The sequence below is a fragment of the Phoca vitulina genome, unplaced genomic scaffold (assembly GCF_004348235.1).
Source record: "Phoca vitulina isolate PV1807 unplaced genomic scaffold, GSC_HSeal_1.0 scaffold34, whole genome shotgun sequence".
NCBI classification, from domain to species: Eukaryota; Metazoa; Chordata; class Mammalia; order Carnivora; family Phocidae; genus Phoca; species Phoca vitulina.
Genome location: NW_022589737.1, coordinates 9,408,631 through 9,430,641, shown reverse-complemented (window position 1 = coordinate 9,430,641; position 22,011 = coordinate 9,408,631). Strand labels below are relative to the sequence as shown.

Genomic DNA, 22,011 nt, shown 5'->3' with positions numbered 1-22,011 from the left:
AGTGATAAATGGTTTTGAGTACATTTAACATAGAGGGGTAACTTGTTTGAATAAACACTGATATAATTAGTATAATTTTTAGCTATGATAATTTCAGAAATATATATGCTTCAAACCTATCCCCAAATTATTTTTGAAAATTTAATTATTTAAATTTCTCTTTTTTTTTTTTAAGATTTTATCCATTTATTTGACAGAGAGAGACACAGCGAGAGAGGGAACACAAGCAGGGGGAGTGGGAGAGGGAGAAGCAGGCTTCCTGCTGAGCAGAGAGCCCACCGTGGGGCTTGATCCCAGGACCCTGAGATCGTGACCTGAGCTGAAGGCAGATGCCTAACGACTGAGCCACCCAGGCACCCCAGTTATTTAAATTTCTTGTATATTTATTTATCTTTGTAATTTTGAATACTACATTTTAATTTTTTGTTTCAGTCCCTTTGAAGATTTATAATTAGGAGCTGGGATGGTCGGTTCTTTTTTCTTTTTTAATAAGGTACTAAATACTTGCAAAAATCAAATAACAAGAGATTTTCCCATTTCTCTAATTCTTGGCTTTTATGTCTCTCCCTCCCCCCAGAGCATTTGGACCTTCTTCATTGAGAACAGTATTTCTCACAGGGCACTGGTGGCATTGTTTTATCACTTTGTTCAAACAGTCCATAAGAAAAGTGTCAGTGTGCAGTATCGACAATATGGCCTTCATGCTGCTGGGCTTTATTTTCTGCTGCTGGAAGTACCGGGTATGTATATTTGATATGATAGAATAAATATATTTTTGTTTTAAATTTCTACATTGTTTTGGGTCCTTATATTTCATTTTCTCACTTCTAAAATGGGGCAGTGGTAACCCATCTCACAGTTGTTCTCAGGATTAAATGAGAATAAGTCTGTAAAATACATAGCATGTTATAGGTGTTCAAGAAATATCTTTCCCTTGTTTCTTTAAATGTGTTTGTTTTCTAATATGGTGTGTATATAACCTAATGCAATTAATCTGAGAGAGGTAAGACTTGAGGGGAATTGTTTCCAAGCTACAAGAGCTCCATTCCCACCCACCCCCACCTAGTATAAAAATCTGATACTGCCCACTCATCTCCTGACTCCCCGTCCAGATTGAGAAAGACTGCTGGGGAGTCATTGTGTTAAATATAATCTCTCTCCTATGCAGATATGGAAAAATAGGTTAAAACCATTCTAATAAAGAAAGCATGAGAATAGCTAGTAATGCTTGATGAAGGAAAGCACAGAAAAGTAGTCTATTTATGAGCATTGTTCTACTTCCTTTATTGTTAGAGCACTTAGGTGGCTGTTCCTCCTGTGAGCAGTAAAAGAGTCCCTTCTACCCACCCCAGACCCAAGGCAAGAGAGGATGGAACATGGAGGGGGATGCAACTGGAGAACCTAAAGTTGCTGCTTGTCATTGTTTACATAAATTCATTTGTAATAAATGTTAACGATGATAATTATCCCATATGATTTGGGAACTGGTAAAAAGACATACAAGCCTTGAGCATTAGTTTGTATTATTGTTAAAGCTCCTCAAAATGACTTTTGAAATAAATTCCTAAAGACTTTGGTCTTGCTAAACAGTATCTCAGTTGTAATTGAGCTGTGTCACAGAAAATGGTGGTTTTAGGAACCCAGTTTTGTTCTTCTCTTCCCGTTAGATGCAGTTCCTTCTTTTTTTTTATTATTATTATGTTATGTTAACCACCATACATTATATCATTAGTTTTTGATGTAGTGTTCCATGATTCATTGTTTGCGTATAACACCCAGTGCTCCATGCAGAACGTGCCCTCTTTAATACCCATCACCAGGCTAACCCTCAGTTTGTTTCTCAGAGTCCATCGTCTCTCATGGTTCATCTCCCTCTCCGATATCCCCCCCCTTTATTCTTCCCCCCTGCTATCTTCTTTTTTTTTTTTTTTAACATATAATGTATTATTTGTTTCAGAGGTACAGATCTGTGATTCAACGTCTTACACAATTCACAGCACTCACCGTAGCACATACCCTCCCCAATGTCTATCACCCAGCCACCCCATCCCTCCCACCGCCCCCCACTCCAGCAACCCTCAGTTTCTTTCCTGAGATTAAGAATTCCTCATATCGGTGGGGTCATATGATACATGTCTTTCTCTATTTGACTTATTTCGCTCAGCATAATACCCTCCAGTTCCATCCACGTCGTTGCACATGGCAAGATTTCATTCCTTTTGATGGCTGCATAATATTCCATTGTATATATATACCACATCTTCTTTATCCATTCATCTGTTGATGGACATCTTGGCTCTTTCCACAGTTTGGCTATTGTGGACATTGCTGCTATAAACATCGGGGTGCACGTATCCCTTCGGATCCCTACATTTATATCTTTGTGGTAAATACCCAGTAGTGCAATTGCTGAATCATATGGTAGCTCTATTTTCAACTTTTTGAGGAACCTCCATACTGTTTTCCAGAGTGGCTGCACCAGCTTGCATTCCCACCAACAGTGTAGGAGGGTTCCCCTTTCTCCACATCCCCGCCAACATCTGTTGTTTCCTGACTTGTTAATTTTAGCCATTCTGACTGGTGTGAGGTGATATCTCATTGAGGTTTTGATTTGGATTTCCCTGAGATGCAGTTCCTTCTGATTAGGGCTGAGATGTATGCCAAAGTGAAGAGTGTTGTTCATTGTAGGCCACTTGCAGCTTTCCAGCAAGTGGTGTTCTTGCCAATTACCTTCTGTTTTAAATGTTTCTGAATTATGGTTGGGATTCTGTTGATACTCAATTTTTAATCACAGTGTGCTCTTTTTCAAGATTGTTTTGGTTATTCTGGGTCCCTTGCATTTCCACGTGAATTATAGGAGTTGCATGTCAGTTTCTACCCAAAAAGGCTTCTGGGTAGTGCGTCTGACTCCAAAAAGGCTTCTGGGATTTTGGCAGTACACTGAATCCTTAGATCAGTTTGGGGAGTGTTGCCATCTTAACAACATTAAGTCTTCCAGTCCATGAACATAGGCTGTCTTTCCATTTATTTTAGTTTCCCCTAATTTGTTTCAATATTTTATACTTTTCAGTATACAACTCTTATACTTACTTGGTTAAATTTATTCCTAAGTATTTTATTCTTTTCCATGCTATTGTAGATGAAATTGTTTTCTCAGTTTCATTTTCAGATTATTTACTGGTAGTGTGTAAAAGTACAATTTATTTATTTACTTATTTAAGTGTAGTTGATGTACAATGTTACATTAATTTCAGGCATACAATATAGTGTTGGGACAAGTCTATATGATAAGTCTATACCTTATGCTATGCTCACTCCAAGTGAGGCTATCATGTCACCATTCTGTGCTATTACAGTACCATGGAGTATATTCCCCATGCTGTGCCTTTCATTCCCATGATTTATTTGTTCTATAACTGGAAGCCTTCTATTTCCCCTCACCCATTTTGCCCATCTCCAACCCCTCAAGCAACTACCAGTTTGTTCTCTATTTATTGGTTTGTTACAGCTTTTTTTTTTTTTTAAAGATTTATTTATTTGACACAGAGAGAGAGCACAAGTAGAGAGGCAGGCAGAGGGAGAGGGAGAAGCAGGCTCTCCACTGAGCAGGGAGCCTGACGTGGGGCTCGATCCCAGAACTCTGGGATCATGACCCGAGCTGAAGGCAGCCGCTTAACCAACTGAGCCACCCAGGCACCCCTTGTTACAGCTTTTTTTGTTTGTTTTATTTTTTTAGTTTTCACATAATATGTGAAATCATATGGCATTTGTCTTTCTCTGTCTGATTTATTTCACTTAGCACACTACCCTCTAGGTCTGTCTGTGTTGTTGCAAATGGCAAGATCTCATTCTTTTTTGTAGCTGGGTAATCCAGCGTGTGTGTGTGTGTGTGTATATGTATGTATATATATATATATATATACATACACACACACCGCACCTTTATCCACTCATCTGTCAGCGGACACTTGGGCTGCTTCCATATATTGACAGTTGTAAATAATGCTTCAGTAAACATAGGGGTGCATGTATATTTTTGAATTAGTTTTTCTATGGTTTGGTTTTTCTTTGGTTAGATACCCAGTAGTGGAAATACTGGATCTGATAGTATTTCAGTTTTTAATTTTTTGAGTAACTTCTGTGCTGTTTTCTTTCCACAGTGGCTGTACCAACATTCCCACCAACAGTGCATGAGGGTTCCTTTTTCTCCACATCCTTGCATTTCTCATTTCTTGTCTCTCTTCTTTTTTAAAGATTTTATTTATTTGAAAGAGAGAGAGCGCAAATAATCAAGCACGAGTTGGGGGAGAGGCAGAGGGAGAACCAGAATCCCTGCTGAGCAGGGAGCCCAAAGCGGGGCTCCATCCCAGGTCCCTGGGATCATGACCTGAGCCAAAGGCAGCCACTTAACCAACTGAACCACCCAGGCTCCCCCCTTGTCTTTTTGATTTTAGCCATGTGACAAGTATGAGGTAGTATCTCATTTTTGGTTTTGATTTGCGTTTCCCTGATGATTAGTAATGTTGAGCATCTTTTCAGGTACCTGTTGACCATTTGTATGTCTTTTTTGGAAAACTATCTGTTCAGGTCCTCTGCCCTTTTTTTAATCAGAGAAGTACAATTGATTTTTTTATTACTGATCTTATACTCTGAAACCATGCTAAACTCATTTATTGTTTCTATTAGGATTTTCTATGTATAAGATCATATCATCTGTGAGTAGACATAATTTTACTTCTTCCTTTCCAGTCTAGGTGCCTTTAATTTCTTTTTTTTTTTTTTTTTTTTTGCCTAATTGCCCTGATGAGGACCTCTAGTATAATGCTGAGCAGAAGTCAGGAGGTGGGCATCTTGTCTTGTTCCTGATCTCAGGAGGAAAACTTTCAGTCTTTTGTTCTTAAGTATATTTGCTGTGGGTGTTTTGAGGATCACCTTTAAGACATTGTTATTCCTAGTTTGTTGAGTGTTTTATTATGAAAGGGTATTGAATTTTGTTCTTTGCTTTTCTGTATCTATGAGATGGTCATGTGGTTTTTGATCCTTATTCCAATAATAGAGTGTATTATGATGATTGATTTTCATGTTAAACCGATTTTGCATTTCCTTGATCATAGTGTGTAATCCTTTTTATGTGTTGCCAGATTCTGTTAGCTAATATTTTAATTGAAGATTTTTGCATCTATATTCATAAGGGATACTCTTTTTTTGATAAGCCTTTGTCTGGTTTGAGTTTCAGGATAATACCAGTCTCATAGAATGAGTTGGGTAGTGCTCTTGCCTTTTTTATATTTTGGAAGTTTGTGAAGAAGGGATTGTTTTTCTGCCTTAAATTTTTGGTAGCATTCAGTAATGAAGCCGTCTTGGCCTGGAGTTTTCTTTGAAAGTTTTTTTGTTTGTAAAATCTATAGTGATATATTCCCTTTCATGTCTGATTGGTTATTTGTATTTCTTTTTTGTTGTTGTTTTCATCAATCTAGATACAGATTTGTTAATTGTATTGCTTATTTCAAAGAACCTACTTTTGATGTTACTGATTATACTGTACTCTTGGGGCACCTGGGTGGCTCAGTCAGTTAAGCATCTGACTCTTGGTTTCTGCTCAGGTCATGATCTCAGGGTCATGGGATCGAGCCCAACATCTGGCTCTGAGCTCAGCATGGAGTCTGCTAGAGAGAGTCTCTCTCTGCTTCTGCTCCCTCTCTGCCTCTCTCCCTGCTCATGCATGCTCATGTGCGCATGCTCTCTCTCGCTCATAAATAAATAAAATAAAATCTTAAAAAAAAAAAAAAGGATTACTTCATGGTAGCCTAGCCCGTACGCTAATGAATGAATCCTTATAAAGTTTTTATGGCATACAGTATTACGGTCATATTCATAATACAGTGTTGGAAACATTGTTACATTATTGTTTCCCTTCAAATAGTGTTTAAGTATATTTTGATAGGCAGTTATCCATGGATTAACTTGATCCTTTTGAGGCTTGTTTTAAAGCTTTGTTGGAGCAGATATGAAGTAGCCTTTACTCTAGAGCTAGTTTAGCCCTACTCTTAAGGTGTGTTTCTTTCCAAGGTGGCTACTAAATGCTCCAGGTGTTTAAGGTTTCAGCAGAAAACTGGCCAGAACTCAAATATTTCTCAAGCCTGTGTGAGTTATGAAAATTATTATCTTCTAGCTCCTTGGAAATTGTTCTTTGCTTACCTTCATGAAGTTTTACCCTCGGTGTACCTAGCTTGTATTCAGCCCTATGGAGATCTCTGAAGCTCTTTTTCTGTGTAGCTTCCTCTTCTCCAGTACTCTCCTCTGTAAACTCCAGCTACCCTTGCCTTCCTGACTCTGATTCTGTAGTCTCAACTTAGTAACACCGTCATAATGTACTTGGGTTCACCATTTTCTGCTGTTGTCCAGAAATTTCCTCCAAACACAAAACTGGGGCAATTTTAGGGTTTACCTCATTTGTTTTTGTTTTCTGAGAGATTGTGTTTCTATGCTGCCTATTGCTCCATGTCTTAAAATGGTTATTTTATACATTTTTGTCCAGTTTAATAGTTTATGGCAGCACGACAAGTATAAAGCCAGTTACTCCCTGGTCAGATACGGGTATCTTATTTATTTCGGATCAGCACTATTTCTCATCTCCTGAGGCTGAAGTTGAATGGTACTTTTTTTGCTAAAGGGTCATTGTTTATTTGGAGTTAATGATAACTCATTTTTACTTATTAATTTTTCATTTGTTGTTACAGACCAATTTCAAGACAAATCTAACCTACCTACTCTTTATTCTTTATAAATAGGCAGTGTAGCCAATCAAGTGTTCCACCAAGTGATGTTTGACAAATGTATTCTGATTCTAAAGAAGAGCTGGCCTCAGGAATCTAACTTGAATCGGAAAAGAAAGAAAGAGCAGCCTAAGAACTCTGAGGCAAATCCAAGAGGGAATAGGAAAAGAGGAAAGCCACCCAGGAAAGAAGATACTGAGGTAAGATGTAAATGGAATAGTAAAGCATATCTGAACCAACACAAGATTGTGATTTAAGAATTAACTTTATATTAAAATATGGTTTTGGGGTATCATGATTATAACCAAATGATCCTAAAGTATCATCAACTATCCAGTATGACTTTAAGTTGTTCTCAGGTTTTATGTACTACTGAGAATACGTTTCTACCTTGTCATCTTTCCAACCTCCCCATAATCTCTCGCCAGCCTTGTTCCCAGGTATGTTTGGCAACATCCGAACAGGTATATTTGCCACATTATCTTATTGTCATTAGACAGGAAGGTTGAAGTATCCTGAGGACTCATGTCCATAAGAGTGTAATGGAATAATATTAATTCCAAATTTTTGTGTGATGACTAGGTAGGATGGTGTATGTTCTTTGACATGAAAACTTCCAAGAAACATAAGAATTCCCACTGACATAAAAATACAGAGCTAGAAACTACTGTGCAGTCACAGAGTCCAATGATTTATTGTTCTGGCTGTGGAGACAGCAGTTAAGGGACCTGATCAGGGTCATATCACCTCAGCAAGTCAGCAACCACCTGGAGTTTAACTGGATTTGATTTGAGTACATTGAAACCATGGGACAAAGTGTTAGGCATTACTGTGCAGTCACCTATACATTTCTTTATAATCTAGGTGGATGAAATAGAACAACAGGAAGATGAAGAAAGTACTCGTTTTTCTGCCCGAGACCTTTGTCAAATTCGAAATGCCATCTTTCACCTTTTGAAGAATTTTTTAAGGCTGCTGTCCAAATTTTCCCTGAAAGAAAAGCCACAGTGTATACAGAATTGTATAGAAGTAAGTGAGAATTCCAAAAAACCTTGGGGCAACCTCAGAGGGCAGAGATGATGGCTAATATTTAAGGAGTAGGAAAAATCAGGTCTCTTCTTGGTATCTGTTTTCTAGGTCTTTGTTGCATTAACTAATTTTGAACCAGTTCTTCATGAATTTCATGTGACACAGACCAGGTGAGCCACTAATTCTTCCAGTGCTAAAATTATGCTCTAGCAAAAGTATAAATGCCATTTTATCCTAATTGGCACACAAGTAGAATTTATTCACTTGGATGTGGTTTATTATAGGGTTACGGAAGATTCTGAGTAAAATCATATCCGTTAACTAATCTTTTGCCTTTTTTCTTTAGAAACCTTAACCAAGCAAAATACGTACCAGAACTGGCCTATCATGGATTGTATTTGCTCTGCTCCTCCATTCATGGAGAAGGAGATAAGGTAAAGGAGAAAAAGATTTAATTTAGTTACTAGTTGAATTGAAATCATCTGAATCATATAATGGAAAAACATTGGCAGCATTTGGTATACTGCCATTTTAATTTACCAAGTCATTTTCATGACCTTTTATCATTTGTAGCATGAAAAGCATCACCATTTCTATTTGCTTCCTGTTCTTCATAACCAAATTGATATTCAAATATTTGGAGGCCATGGCAAATTATTGTTAGGTTTCATACAAAATTTGGTTCCAGTGTGAATTAGGTAGGAAGAACACTGAACAGAGTGTTACTTTTAGAGAAATAGTCACCAGATTATTCTAAAAAGAACAGACAGTCTTGGAATTTTCAAGTTTTCTTTGGCAAGTTTCATGTGCGCTTCAGTATTTCTATTAGTATTTATATCATTTTAGTTGAGAATTCTACAGAAATATTATTGGTTGTCATTCCTAGTTAGTATTCATATATGGATTTTGCTCCCCAAGTTAACTTAATAGTATCACTATCTAAACTTTGGAGTCAGGGTTGTTCAAGCATTATGGTGTTACTAAACTTGGATGTCATTAATAAAACAAGATTTTACAAAAAATGTGATAGAATGAGGTCCTGTGACTTTTGGTGGCTGTGCTACACTTAATTTCCAGGGCGAGTCACATGGTGGTTAAGAAGTAGGTTCGGGGGGCACCTGGATGGCTCAGTCAGTTAAGCGCTGACTCTTGGTTTTGGCTCAGGTCATGATCTCAGGGTCATGGGATTAAGCCCCGCATTGGGCTCGGCGTTCAGCGCAGAGTCTGTGCTTGTCTCTCTCCCTCTGCTCTTCCTCTCTCATTCTCTTTCATAAATAAAGTCTAAAAAAAAAGAAAAAAAGAAGTAGGTTCAGGCTTTGGGCCAGGTTGTGTACATTGGTGGTTGAATTGTGGCTCCACCCCCTTCAGCTGTGCCTTCTTGTATGAGGTACTCAGCCTTTCCAAACCTCAGTCTTCTCATAGGGTGGTCAGGAGGAGGAAATGGAAGAATGCCTGTCAGATGCTGACTGAGCGCCATGCCTGTTGTTTAGGAAACATGCTGTATTTTATAATTTATTATACCATTACCATTTCTGTGTTTAAAATATGGATGGGATAGAATTCACATGAATGCTTTCAATTTCTGTGCTCTTGGTAACATTTGTAAGCTTAGCTGGATGGGGAAATTTATGCCTTTAGGTCCACAGTGTCTCTCAAGATGTAGTATTTTTTAGTTGTGAGAGTGTTGACTTGACATTAGACATGTTTGTTTTAGCCATGGAGGCTCTTTTATTAGATATAAAGTGGAAATAATAACATATATAAAATGGAAATGCCTCACTTACCTTATGCAGTTGTTGTGAGGTTTAAGATTAAATCTAGTAATATATATGAATGTGCTTAACACAATACCTGCCACAGATGTGGTTTTCAGTACATGTTTTATTTACAGGATGAATGAATTGGTTAGTCGAATAAATTATATGAGGTGATATATTGGAAGGTGCGTTGTAAACTTCAGGTAAAACACAAGTGTAAAGTACCACTTGTCCCTTGTTCTATAAGGGATTAGCAGTGGCATTTTTTTGCCATTTAGAAGTGACAATCCTCTATTTGCCCTAATTTCAGGGCTACAGTTTGAGAGGGTAGGGTGAAAAACTAGATGATATTCCTATCACTATCTGTAAGCAATGTTTTCACACTGTTTCCATCATGTGTTTATTGAATACTTGGTAATTGTCCAAGAAACATATTTCCAGTGTTCACCCAAAAACTATGTCAACCTGACTTATCTTCACACAGCTTGGAATGGTTTACCCTGGGGCACCTGGGTGGCTCAGTCGTTAAGCGTCTGCCTTCGGCTCAGGTCATGATCCCAGGATCCTGGGATCGAGCTCCGTGTCAGGCTCCCAGCTCAATGAGGAGCCTTCTTCTCCCTCTTCCTCTGCCCCTCCCCCCACACTTGTGTGCTCTCTCTCAAATAAAATCTTAAAAAAAAAAAAAGAAATGGTTTACCGTGGTCTGCATCGCTGTCTTCGAGACCTTTGGATTCTTTATCATGCCTTAAGTAGAATTTTCTTCTCTCTTCCAGGTTATAGGTTGTGTTTTCCATCAAATGCTAAATGTGATATTAATGTTAGAAGCAGGTGAAGGAGCCCATCGTGCTCCCCTTAGTATTACAACATCAGTCATCAACAGTAGAAACCAGGCGGTCCAGTTCATCAGGTGAGGCACAGCTTGGATTTTCACTCTCTTTATCACTCTCCCTTAAGCCTGCTGGGCCCTGTACTAACCAAGATTTCTGATGCCTATGGAAACTAACAGATTTCTGGCCTGTTGTGGTTTTGGGGGTCAAAGTAAAGTACTTCAGAGTTCCTCTGGTTCACGTGGCCCGTGTCACTGTTGGTAGCCTCTGCACTGGGGCGTTGTTGAGGGATACAGAGTCTGTAATTCATGGGCCAGCACCGGCCTCCAGCTTGATTCCCTCCAGCCTGTAAGGTCAGGCTCTGAGGAATGAGTTGCTTCTCTGTTTTATCATCATCTGCCTCAGTGTTTGCCTCTCTTACAAGGCTGCCTCTTCCTTTCCTTTTTGTATTTCTGTCTTCTTTGAGTCTCTTTCTCTTTGTTCCTTGCCACTTTTTCCTTGTTTCTTCTCACTTTTCTATTCCCCTCCCCCTACAGACCATACTTCCTAAAGGGAAGAATTAAGTCAATTTTTACTTCTTTAGCAATAATTGATAGACATATTTGCTATGTCATTGGCTTTTCTTTCGCTCCTTTATTGAATATTTGGCATGCATTGTGGAGGTGGTAGAATGAAGTGGTAAGTATATGAGAGTGTGTACATGCTGTAGGTGTTCATGGGACATAGTGTAGTTGGAGATGTGGGGTGTGGATGGTAGAATCCAGGTATATATAGGCTGTCATCTGATCATTGAGCAAATATCTCTTGTGGGGGATTTTTTAAAACATTAAATAACTAAGATCCTTTAAGTGGAAACACCCATTTTGACTCTTCCCTAACAGTTCATGGTATCTCCAATTGCTGTAGTATCCATTTAATGGTACAGATTTAAAGATGGGTTAAATCTGGAAATTACAGTAATAATCTGGGGTGCCTCGCTGGCTCAATCGAAGAGTGTGTGACTCTTGATCTTGGGGTCATGGGGTTGAGGCCACATTGGGGGTAGAGATTACTAAAATAAATAAGTAAACTTAAAAAAAAAAAACAGTAATAATCTTGGTTAAAGTTTGGAGAGGTATTGATAACAAAGCCTTTGAAATGGTAGCATTTCACTGAGCTACCACAAGGTGGTGCTGTGTCTCATTTATTATTATTTACCCCTAAAGGCTCTATTTTAGAGTCTTAATGTGAAATTTAGTAAATAGCCAAAAAAGTCATACGAAGATTGCACATTTGCTCCTCCCTGACTATAGCTGTCTGCATGGCAGCAGCTCTCTAAAACCACTCATAGGGCATAGTGAATGGTTTTCTCCTGTGAAACTCTGTTTTACTCTATTCACTGAAACATGCTTGCAATATGGGGTAAATAGTTTTTAATATTCAGGATTTCTAAAACATAGAGGTAATGGTGTTAGAGAACAGAGTCGAGAAATTACTATTTTATGTAGTTGGTGTATTTTAAACAATGGGTGTGGTTTCTTTTTTAAATAGCTCACTTGTGGATGAACTAAAGGAAAATATATTCCCAGTCCTTCGTATCTTACTCCAGCACATCTGTGCCAAGGTACCATTTGCTTTAATAGTAATAATGATGATGATGATGATAAAAATATATGATATATGTGAAGGTGAATGTGTGTGCTTATATGTGTATTTGTTCTTGGGAATGAGTCTGTTATCATTATGGAAAGTAGTTTTATTTAATATTTTCACTACATGTTCCCATTGACAGACTGTTCTTTTTGGGGGGGGGATCCTTTTTATTTTGAAAATTTCAAACATATGAATAAATAGAATAGGGTGATGAGCAACCACTTTCAACAATTTTGTGTCATTTATACCCCTATAAGGTATAATTTCCTCAACACATGTGAACATTGCGGTTTTTTTGTTTAAGCAAATTTCACTATCATCCATTGATGCTTAAATATTTCATATGTATCTCTAGAGGATAAGAACTCTAAAAACCTAACCACAAAATACCAACATGCCAAAGAAAATATACAGTAATTCCTTAATATCATCAAATATCCAGTTAATGTTCAAATTCTTACCATTATCTCTTCAATTTCTATAGCAGTTTGGACAAATGATTCTTAACTTGACTGCAGTAGATTCTGGGGGGTCCATAAACTCTCTGAAATTATGTGTGCTAAGTTTCTATTTCTGAGGGGAGGACTTAGAGATTTCTTATAGATCAGTTTTCAAAGGGGTCTGAAACCTAAAATTTGCTAGTCATTTTTATAACATTTAAAGATTCACTGAACTAGTTAAATTCACTAATTTTCCACTTGTATCACAACATGTGTTTCAGTTGTCTTGTAGGTAGACAGTGGCTGGACAGCCTCTCAATGCTTACGTTTCAGGTAACTGATAAATCAGATTATCGGACCTATGCAGCCCAGTCCCTGGTCCAGCTGCTCAGCAAACTTCCCAGCAGGGAGTATGCTACATTCATTGCCTGGCTTTACAGATATTCACGAAGTTCCAAGGTAGGAGATACGCATAAAATCTTGGTTCCTGGCTCTGCAACCTCCTGACAGACAGATCTGAATACACAAGGGATCCTTTGGTTTTTATTCCTCTCTGATGGATATTCTTATGATTTTGCTTTATCAGATCCCACACAGGGTTTTTACTCTAGATGTTGTCTTAGCTCTGTTGGAACTGCCTGAAAGAGCAGTAGATAACACTCTCTCGTTGGAGCATCAGAAGATCTTAAAGCATAAGTTCTTGGTGCAGGAAATTATATTTGATCGTTGTGTAGACAAGGCACCGACTGTCCGCAGCAAGGCACTGTCCAGTTTTGCACATTGCCTGGAGGTATCTGTTACCACTGCATCGGAGAGCATACTAGAACTTCTGATTAACAGTAAGTGTGGTGACCGTTGTGACATGGAACCCGTCTTGTGCTTTTCAAGAAATTGGACCGCAAGGGAAATCATTCTTTGTTGTTGCAAAAGTAATAGATACAGTATGATATACTTTTACCCTCATAGATCAATTTCAGTATATTTTGTTGTTGAATAACTTTTTAAATACAGTCATACCTTGGAGATATTGTGGGTTTGGTTCCAGACCACCACAGTAAAGCAAATATTGCAATAAAGCAAGTCAAATTAATTTTTTGGTTTTCCAGTGCATATAAAAGTTATGTTTATAATACACTGTTGTTTGTTAGGTGGCAATAGTATTATATCTAAAAAAAAGTACTTACCATAATTAAAAAATACTTTATTGCTAAAAACACTAAGTATCATGTGAGCTTTCAGCAAGTTGCAGTCTTTTTGCCAGTGGAGGGTCTTGCCTCAGTGTTGATAGCTGCTGACCAATCAGGGTGGTGGTTGCTGAAGGATGGGGTGGCTGTGGCAGTTTCTTAAAATTAGACAGCGATGAAGTTTGCCACATCAATTGACTCTTCTTTTCACAAATGATTTTTCTGTAGTAGGTGATACTGTTTGATAGCATTTTACCCACAGTAGAACTTTCTTCCAAAATTGGAGTCATCCCAACCCTCACAACTTCTTCACCAAGAGTAGATTCCATCATAAGAAACCATGTTTTTGCTCATTTGTAAGAAGCTACTGCTCATCTGTTCAAGTTTTATCATGAGATTGTAGCAATTCAGTCACATTTCCAGGCTCCACTTCTAATTCTGCTTCTCTTGATGTTTCCACATCTGCAGTCAGAATACATACATCATTTATTAAGTTTTGCTGTGTTATATGGGTATGGTTCATGGTACCCCAAAACAATTATAATAGTAACATCAAAGACCACTGCTCACAGATCACCATAAATTTGAAAAAGTTTGAAATATTTTGAGAATTACCAAAATGTGGCAGACACAAAGTGAGCAAATACTGTTGGAAAAATGGCACCCATAGAGTTGCTTGTTGCAGTTACCACAAATTCTGTTTGTTTGTTAATACTGCAGTCATCTGTGAAGCACAGTAAAGCGAAGTGTGATAAAACAAGGTATGCCTGGGTGCCTGGGTGGCTCAGTCGTTAAGCGTCTGCCTTCGGCTCAGGTCATGATACCAAGGTCCTGGGATCGAGCCCCATATCGGGCTCTCTGCTCAGTGGGAAGCCTGCTTCTCCCACTCCCCCTGCTTGTGTTCCCTCTCTCGCTGTCTCTCTCTGTCGAAAAATAAAAATAAAATCTTAAAAAAACAAAAAAACCAAGGTATGCCTGTTAGACAAGCCTGATAAATTTGAAAGGCCTTTCAGAGTATTTTAGATACTCATGTTTTAGAGTGAGATCGTTGGCTGCTTATATACTACTACTTCGCATTGTTGGGTATTGGCTATATTGGGCCTAATATCCATCCAGCTCAAGTGCATGCCAAGAAGAACTTTATTGTCAGCACTTTAGAATCTGTCTTATCTTTAGACCTAATTATCTTGATTTTGGTTATTCTGTGCATATTTACTTGGGGCTTATGATACTATGACATTTTCCCCTCTTACCTATCTGCTTATTTTTAGGTCCTGCAATTTCAAGAGTAGACAGCCATCCTGGTACCTTACCGAGAAATTCATCAGGTAATGGGTGAATATATTTTCCAATATTGAATAATTGTCTTTTTTATTTAAAGGATTTGCTGGGTATTTGATATGTTTTTTCTATTTCCATATTTACCTTTTTAATATTGAACTTTATTCATTAAGGAAATTGAAATTCATTTCAATAATGATGTAGTAATTTAAATGTGTAGTATTCCATGCTTATATTATTAAGAGGTGTAACAAATTTTTATCTTAATGACTGAACTTTTTTTTGTTATTTTTAAGCTTTTTCCTATCAGAGGCAAACACTTAACCCTTCTGGAGGCTCAGGGGTGATCAATATTGACAGCAGTGGTGAAACAGATGGATCTGGGGGTATGTCAAATTTTATTACTATCGAATGAGTAGTAACTATTGGATTTCAGACAACTGTAAGTAGTGTCTAAAAACCTTGGATTTTTTTTTTTCTTATTAATTCACCCTTAACAATTGGAACATCTTTCTTTCTTCTTGGAATAATTTCTATTTTATTATATCTTTGATGTCCTTGCACTTATACTCTTTCATCGTAAGGTAAAGAACAAGCTACATTCCACTTATCATGTACTGAACCGCAGTATTTCTGTAACACATAAGAGAATATTAGCAAATATTTTATTTCCTTACTAAAGGCAGTCATTGTGAACTCTTGGAATTGCTGACCGAAAAGGGACTAGCTGCTAGAGAAAGTGCCGCACGTAATAAATTTGTGTTTGGAGAAAAGTCATCACAAAAAAACAAAAAAAAAGGAAAAGGAAAAGATGAAGAATACTCTTGTACCCAATCTTGTTCCTATTTTTAATTCCTCATTACTTTTTTTACCATGTCTTCTTGACTCTGATTAAGGCATCCCAGAATTCACTTTTAATAAATGATAAGGAACTGTGAATTGAAGCTCACATTGAAAAAGTCAATTCAGAATTTAGATTATAATTTCTTTTCATCAATAAGATAAACCATACATACTGTATGGAATGGTTGTGGGGTCCTTGCTCCCATAGCCTCCAGCACAGGATTCTGGATACAAGTGATGCTTGGTATTTTTCATTGACTTACTGAACCCAGAGTAATCTGGGATGTCTTAAGTGCTAATGTGATTCAGGAGGGAAAAAAACCAAACCTGGAATGGTAAGTGGGTAGACCTGGAGCCTACTCCCAGATTCTGTGTCTGTCTACCTGTGTGATCTTGAAAAAGTCACTTTACTTCTCTGGGCTCCTTTTTCATCTATAACATGACATAGTATGAAATAGTGGGGAACACTCTATTTAGAAATGAGAGGCAGTCTGAATTCTTGTACCAATTCTGGTACTAAATAGTTGCTTGACTAAGACATGGAAGCCAACCAAGCACCCTAATTTGTAATGATTCTAATACCTTCCCTGTCTTTCACAGAGGGCTGTTGTTAGAGTCTGTGAAAATAATGTTTAGAGAAGTGATTTTTCCAGATAGACAAGTGAGAGAATGTATGTGTAGAGAATTAATTATATAATTAGATTTATTAATTTATTCTATTAACATTTATCTGGCCCCTTCTAATCTGTGCTGAGCATTGTAGATACAGACTTTAATAAAACAATAGTTCCATCTGTTGAGGAGCAGTGGGAATAATAAATGTGTGCGTATACAAATTTTACCTACATGTTTATATATATAAAAAATAGTGATGTTGTCAGGTAAGTGCTGGGGTAAAATTTGTTGTCAGGTAAAGTGCTGTGAGGATAATTATTTATTATTTCAGGCTGAAAAATCAGCATGGAATTAGATTTATATGGCTAGATATTAGCATGTGTTACTCAGATTCAGAGCAATAACTCAATATGTATATAAACTAATTTCCTAAAATATTATAGTTATTCTGCAAAAATGTTAAATGTTTGTGTTGACTCCAGTCTTAACAGTTAAGTGCTAAGTGCTTTCTTGGGGGAGGTAGAGGGGATCCTTTTTTTTTTTTTTTTGAGATGTAAGTCACATACCATAAAATTCACCATTTAAAGTGTATGACTTAGTGGTTTTTACTGTATTTACAAAATTGATCAATTTTCACAATATTTCCTTTGCCAAAAAAGAAACCCTATTCTCTTTAGCAGTTCTTCCCCCATTCTCCCCTTCCCCCAGCCTCTGCCAACCACTAATTTGCTTTCTGTCTCTACAGATTTGCCTATTCTGGACATTCCACATAAATGGAAGCATACAGTGTTCTTTTGTGGATGGCTTCTTTCACTTAGCATAACATTTTCAAGGTTCATCCATATTGTAACGTGTCAATATTTTATTACTTTTTATAGCTACATAATAGTCCATTGTGTGGATAATACTACATTTTGTGTGTTCACTCATCAAAAATGGACTTTTGGGTCATTTCCATCTTTTGGCTATTATGAATGATGCTGCTATGAACATTCTTGTGCAAGTTTTGTATGTAAATATATTCATTCCTTTTGGGTATATACCTAGGAGTGGAACTGCTGGGTCATGTGGCAACTCTATGTTTAACATTTTGAGGAACTGCCAAACTTTTTCCAGAGTGGTCATACCATTTTTCACATTTACACACTAGGATGTGTAATAATTTTTATTTCTCCACATCCTTACCAACACTTGTCATGTCTATTCTTTTTATTGTCGCCATCCTAGTGGATGTGAGGTGGTATCTATCTCACTGTGGTTTTGATTTATATTTCCCTAATGACTAACAATGATAAGCACATTTTCTTGTGTCTTCTTTAGAGAAACATCTATTCAAGTTCTTTGCCCATTTTTTAAAATGGGTTATTTGTCTTTATTTTTGAGTTGAAAGAGCTTTTTATGTATTCTGGATCCAAATTCCTTATAGATACATGATTTGCAAGTATTTATTTTCTCATTCTGGGGGTTTATTTTTTCACTTTCTTGATGATGTTCTTTTTTTTTTTTAAAAAGATTTTATTTATTTAACAGAGAGGGAGCACAAGCAGGGGGAATGGGAGAGGGAGAAGCAGGCTTCCCGCTGAGCAGGGAGCCCGATGCGGGGCTCGATCCCAGGACCTTGGGATCATGACCTGAGCTGAAGGCAGGCGCTTAATGACTGAGCCACCCAGGCTCCCTTGATGGTGTTCTTTGAAGCATGAAACATTTTAGCCTTGATAAAGTCTAGCTGTCCACTTTTTCTTTTTTTCACATGTGCTTTTGGTGTCACAGCTAAGAAACCACTGCCTAATTTTTCACAAAGATTTGCTTTTATATTTTCCTCTCAGAGTTTTGTAATTTTAGCTCTTATGTTTTGGTCTTTGATCAGTTTTTACTTAATTCTTGCATATGGTGTGATGTAGGGGTCCAACTTTTGCATGTGAATATCCAGTTTGACACAACACCATTTGTTTAAAAGACTTTCTTCTCCTTTGAATGCTCTTGGCACCCTTGTCAAAAATCAACTGACCTAGACATATGAGCTTATTCTGTACTTTCAGTTCTATTCCACTGACATTCCATTGTCTCTCTTTATGGCAGTATTACACTGTGCTAATTACTGGTGCTTTGTAGTAATTTTGAAATCAGGAAGTATAGCTTCTGCATCCTTGTTTTTGTTTTTCTAGATAAATTGGCTATTCTGTGTCTCTTATATTTCCATATGAATTTTAGGACCATCTGTCAATATCTGGAAAAAAAAAAAATTGCCAGCTTTGATTTTGGTAAGGATTGATCTGTAGATCACTTTGGGGAGTAATGCCATCTTAACAAAATATTAAGCCCTTCAGTCCATGAACATGGGTTGCCTTTCTGTTTATTTAGATCTTCTTTAATTTGTTTCGGTGATATTTTTTTAGTTTTCAATGTACAGTTCTTGCTCTTTGATTCCTAAATATTTTATTCTTTTTGATGCTATAATAAATTCCCAGTAGTTTCTTAGTTTCATTTTCTAATTGTCCATTGCTAGTTTTTACAACTGATATTTGATGGTTTGACCTTGTGTCCTGCAACCTTGTTAAATTTGTTACTAGTTCTAATAGTTTGTGTATGTGTGTGTGTATGTGTATGGATTCCTTAGGATTTTCTATATGTAAGCTCATGCCGTCTGTGAACAGAGAGAGTTTTATTTCTTTCTTTTCCATCTGGATGCCTTTTCTGTCTTTTCCTTGCCTAACTTTCCCTGGCGAGGACCTCTCTAGTTGAAAAGAAGTGGGGAGAGCAGACATCCTTGCCTTTCTTCTGCACTTAGTTTTCAGTCTTTCACCATTGAGTGTGATGTTAGCTGTGTTTTTTCAGGATGACTTTTATCAGTGTGACGAAGTTTCCTTATCTTCTGAGTTTTTTGAGTGTTTTTATTATGAAAGGATTTTGGATTTTGCAAATGCATTTTCCTCATCTGTGGAGACAGTCATGTGGTCTTTGTCCTTTATTACATTGCTAAGGTATATTAGTTACATTGATTGATTACATTTCATTCCTGGGGTAAATCCCAAGCATGGTATATAATCCATTTTGTAGCTTGCTAGATCTGATTTGCTGATATTTTGTTGAAGATTTTATGTATGTATTCACAAGGGATTTTGGTCTGTTGTTTTCAGTTTTTGAGATGTTTTTATTGTCTGGTTTTGCTTTAAGGCTAATACTGCTTAACAGTGTAGTAGGAAGTGTTTTCTTCTGTTTTTTTAAAAGAGTTTATGAAGAATTGGTGTTCATTTTTGTTTTAACATTTGGTGGAATTCTCCAGTAAAGCCCTCTGGTCCTGGGGTTTTGTGCACATGTGGGAAGGTGTTTGTTTTGAGGGTTTTTTTTTGTTTTTTGGGGTTTTTTTTGTGGGAAGGTTTTTGATTACTTGTTATAGGTATATTCAGACTGCTTCTTCTGAGTCAGTTTCCATAGTTTTTATCTTTGTAGAAATTTTTCCATTTCATCCAGATTACTGAATGTAACATAAAATCATTCATAGTATTTCTTTGCAAATTCTTTTTATTTCTGTAATGGCAGTAGTAATGCTCCCTCCTTCTCTCCTGATTTTAAGAATTTAAATCTTCTTTCTTTTTTTCTAGCTAAAAGTTTAATTTTGTTTATCTTTTTCAAGGAACCTACTTTTGATTTCATTGACTTTTTTTCTATTGTTTTCCATTCTCTATTTCATTTTGTAATGTATTTCCTTATACATCAGCAGCTCTCAGAGTGTAGTTGGGGATCCCTTAGCCTCTTTCAGCAGGTCCTTGAAGTTAATATTGTTTTCATAATATATCAAGACTCTGCACTCTAAAGCATTCTGATTTTGAAGCAGAGATGAGACTCCACTGTTTTTTATTTAGCCAGACATTAAAGAGTTTGCAAAGATGTAAAACAATGCCATTCTTATCACTAAATACTTTTTGGGGGAAATATAATTAGTTTTCATTTAAAAATGTACATTTATAGTGACATATTTTCCTATTTTAAAATGAATTATTAAATCTTTTTACTAGAGATTTTTACCAAAAAAGCCCTTAGGAGTCTTCAGAGAGTTTTAATAGTGTAAAGGGGCCTGTGATCAAAAAGTTTTAAATCTGCTGTATATGTTATTTAGTCTTTTAAAAAAATTGTGAATTAGATATTCCTTTTTTGTAGCTAAGCAAAATGGAAAAGCTAAATAATTCATTCAGAATTTTAGACATAGGAGCCAGGATTAAAAACTGAATTTTTAATATTCCAGAATTTATGCCCTTTTAAAATTATACTATTTTGCCCTTTGCATTAATTTGACTAGTTAATTATTTGACTTTTTTTCTTTTTCTACATTATTTCATACTCGGATTTCTTGGGATTTAAAACAAGGTAATTAGTCAATTATTTTAGAGTATTTTCTCAGTACTGTGTGGTGAGATGTTAGATACTGTAAATACAGTTTTTCTCAGACCATAATGATTCTTTGACATTTCCTCAACAGTGAGATGTGTCATGGCAATGCTGAAAAAGAGAATCAAGGATGAGAAGACCAATGTTAGGAAGTCTGCACTGCAGGTGTGAGTTTTTTCTAGATATCCTTGAATGTGCTCTCTTTTTAGCACTAAAAACTTAGAAATATTTTGTAAAAACCCCAGCTATAATAATTATTTAACTTCTTTTTCACTTAACATTTGTTCACTTTGATCCTGCTGTATGTATAAATTACAGAGATGAGCTAAAGGTTTGTCTGTTTTTAAATTTCCTCTGGGTTGTTGACTTTTTAAGAATCACTTAGTTATATCCTTAACATTTTTTAGATTAGGGATTCTTAATCTGGGGACCATGGATGGATTTTGATAGGGTGCATGTAACCCCTGAATTTGTTTGTAAATACTTGTTTATGTAAAATGTATGTCAAATTTTCTCCAGAGAGAGGCCTTAGCTTTCATCAGATTCTGAAAAGGTGGGATGTTACCAGGTGGAAGGATGGATCAGTGACCTCAGAAGTGTTAAGAACCCCAGACTTAAGTCTTCTTTTTGTCTACAGTGTGTCTTTTTGCTATGAGTAAGTCATCAATTCATGTTACATATGTTCCTTCTAGGTATTAGTGAGTATTTTGAAACACTGTGACATCTCAGGTATGAAAGAAGAGCTATCACTTCTGCAGGACCAGTGTCGGGACCCTGCAGTATCTGTCCGAAAGCAGGCCTTACAGTCTCTTACTGAACTTCTTATGGTGAGAAACAGTGCATTTTTACATTAAAAATAATTCAGCGTAAATAATTATCTCTTGCTAAAAATTAAGTTGCCTATTGGAAATTCTACCAAGCCTACTGTAGGACTATACAGTGTAAGAGAAGAGGTATCTTTCAATTACATATGATAGATTATGTCTCATATTATAATATAATTATGAACTAATGCTAGAGAATACTAGTGATTAGCCTTTTCTTGACTTCAGCTTAAATCTCACATAGAAATATGAATTTTAAAATGAATTTGGTTAGGTCAGAGGCCTAGATTAATTTTTGTACAATAATAACTAGTAGGTGATAACTGCCAAAAGAACAGATCCACTAATCTGATATGAAATTTACTTCTGCCAAATAATTAACTTTTGAAGAATTTTAAAAGCATGTTTATTTCTTTA

The 22,011-nt window shown here is 36.6% G+C and overlaps 1 protein-coding gene across 3 annotated transcripts in view; it reads left to right on the top strand.

Moving 5' to 3' along the window:
- The window catches only part of NCAPD3 (non-SMC condensin II complex subunit D3), a 62,126-nt gene that overhangs the window by 3,519 nt on the left and 36,596 nt on the right, over window positions 1-22,011 (top strand). For all 3 annotated transcript variants that reach the window (XM_032426357.1, XM_032426358.1, XM_032426359.1), the window contains exons 3-15: window positions 578-740; window positions 6,792-6,976; window positions 7,641-7,805; window positions 7,914-7,975; window positions 8,152-8,239; window positions 10,336-10,469; window positions 11,920-11,992; window positions 12,795-12,920; window positions 13,048-13,300; window positions 14,917-14,973; window positions 15,223-15,312; window positions 20,862-20,935; window positions 21,463-21,597. In XM_032426357.1, the coding sequence (XP_032282248.1) occupies window positions 578-740; window positions 6,792-6,976; window positions 7,641-7,805; window positions 7,914-7,975; window positions 8,152-8,239; window positions 10,336-10,469; window positions 11,920-11,992; window positions 12,795-12,920; window positions 13,048-13,300; window positions 14,917-14,973; window positions 15,223-15,312; window positions 20,862-20,935; window positions 21,463-21,597 (1,605 nt within the window). The remainder of the gene's footprint in view (window positions 1-577; window positions 741-6,791; window positions 6,977-7,640; window positions 7,806-7,913; window positions 7,976-8,151; window positions 8,240-10,335; window positions 10,470-11,919; window positions 11,993-12,794; window positions 12,921-13,047; window positions 13,301-14,916; window positions 14,974-15,222; window positions 15,313-20,861; window positions 20,936-21,462; window positions 21,598-22,011) is intronic.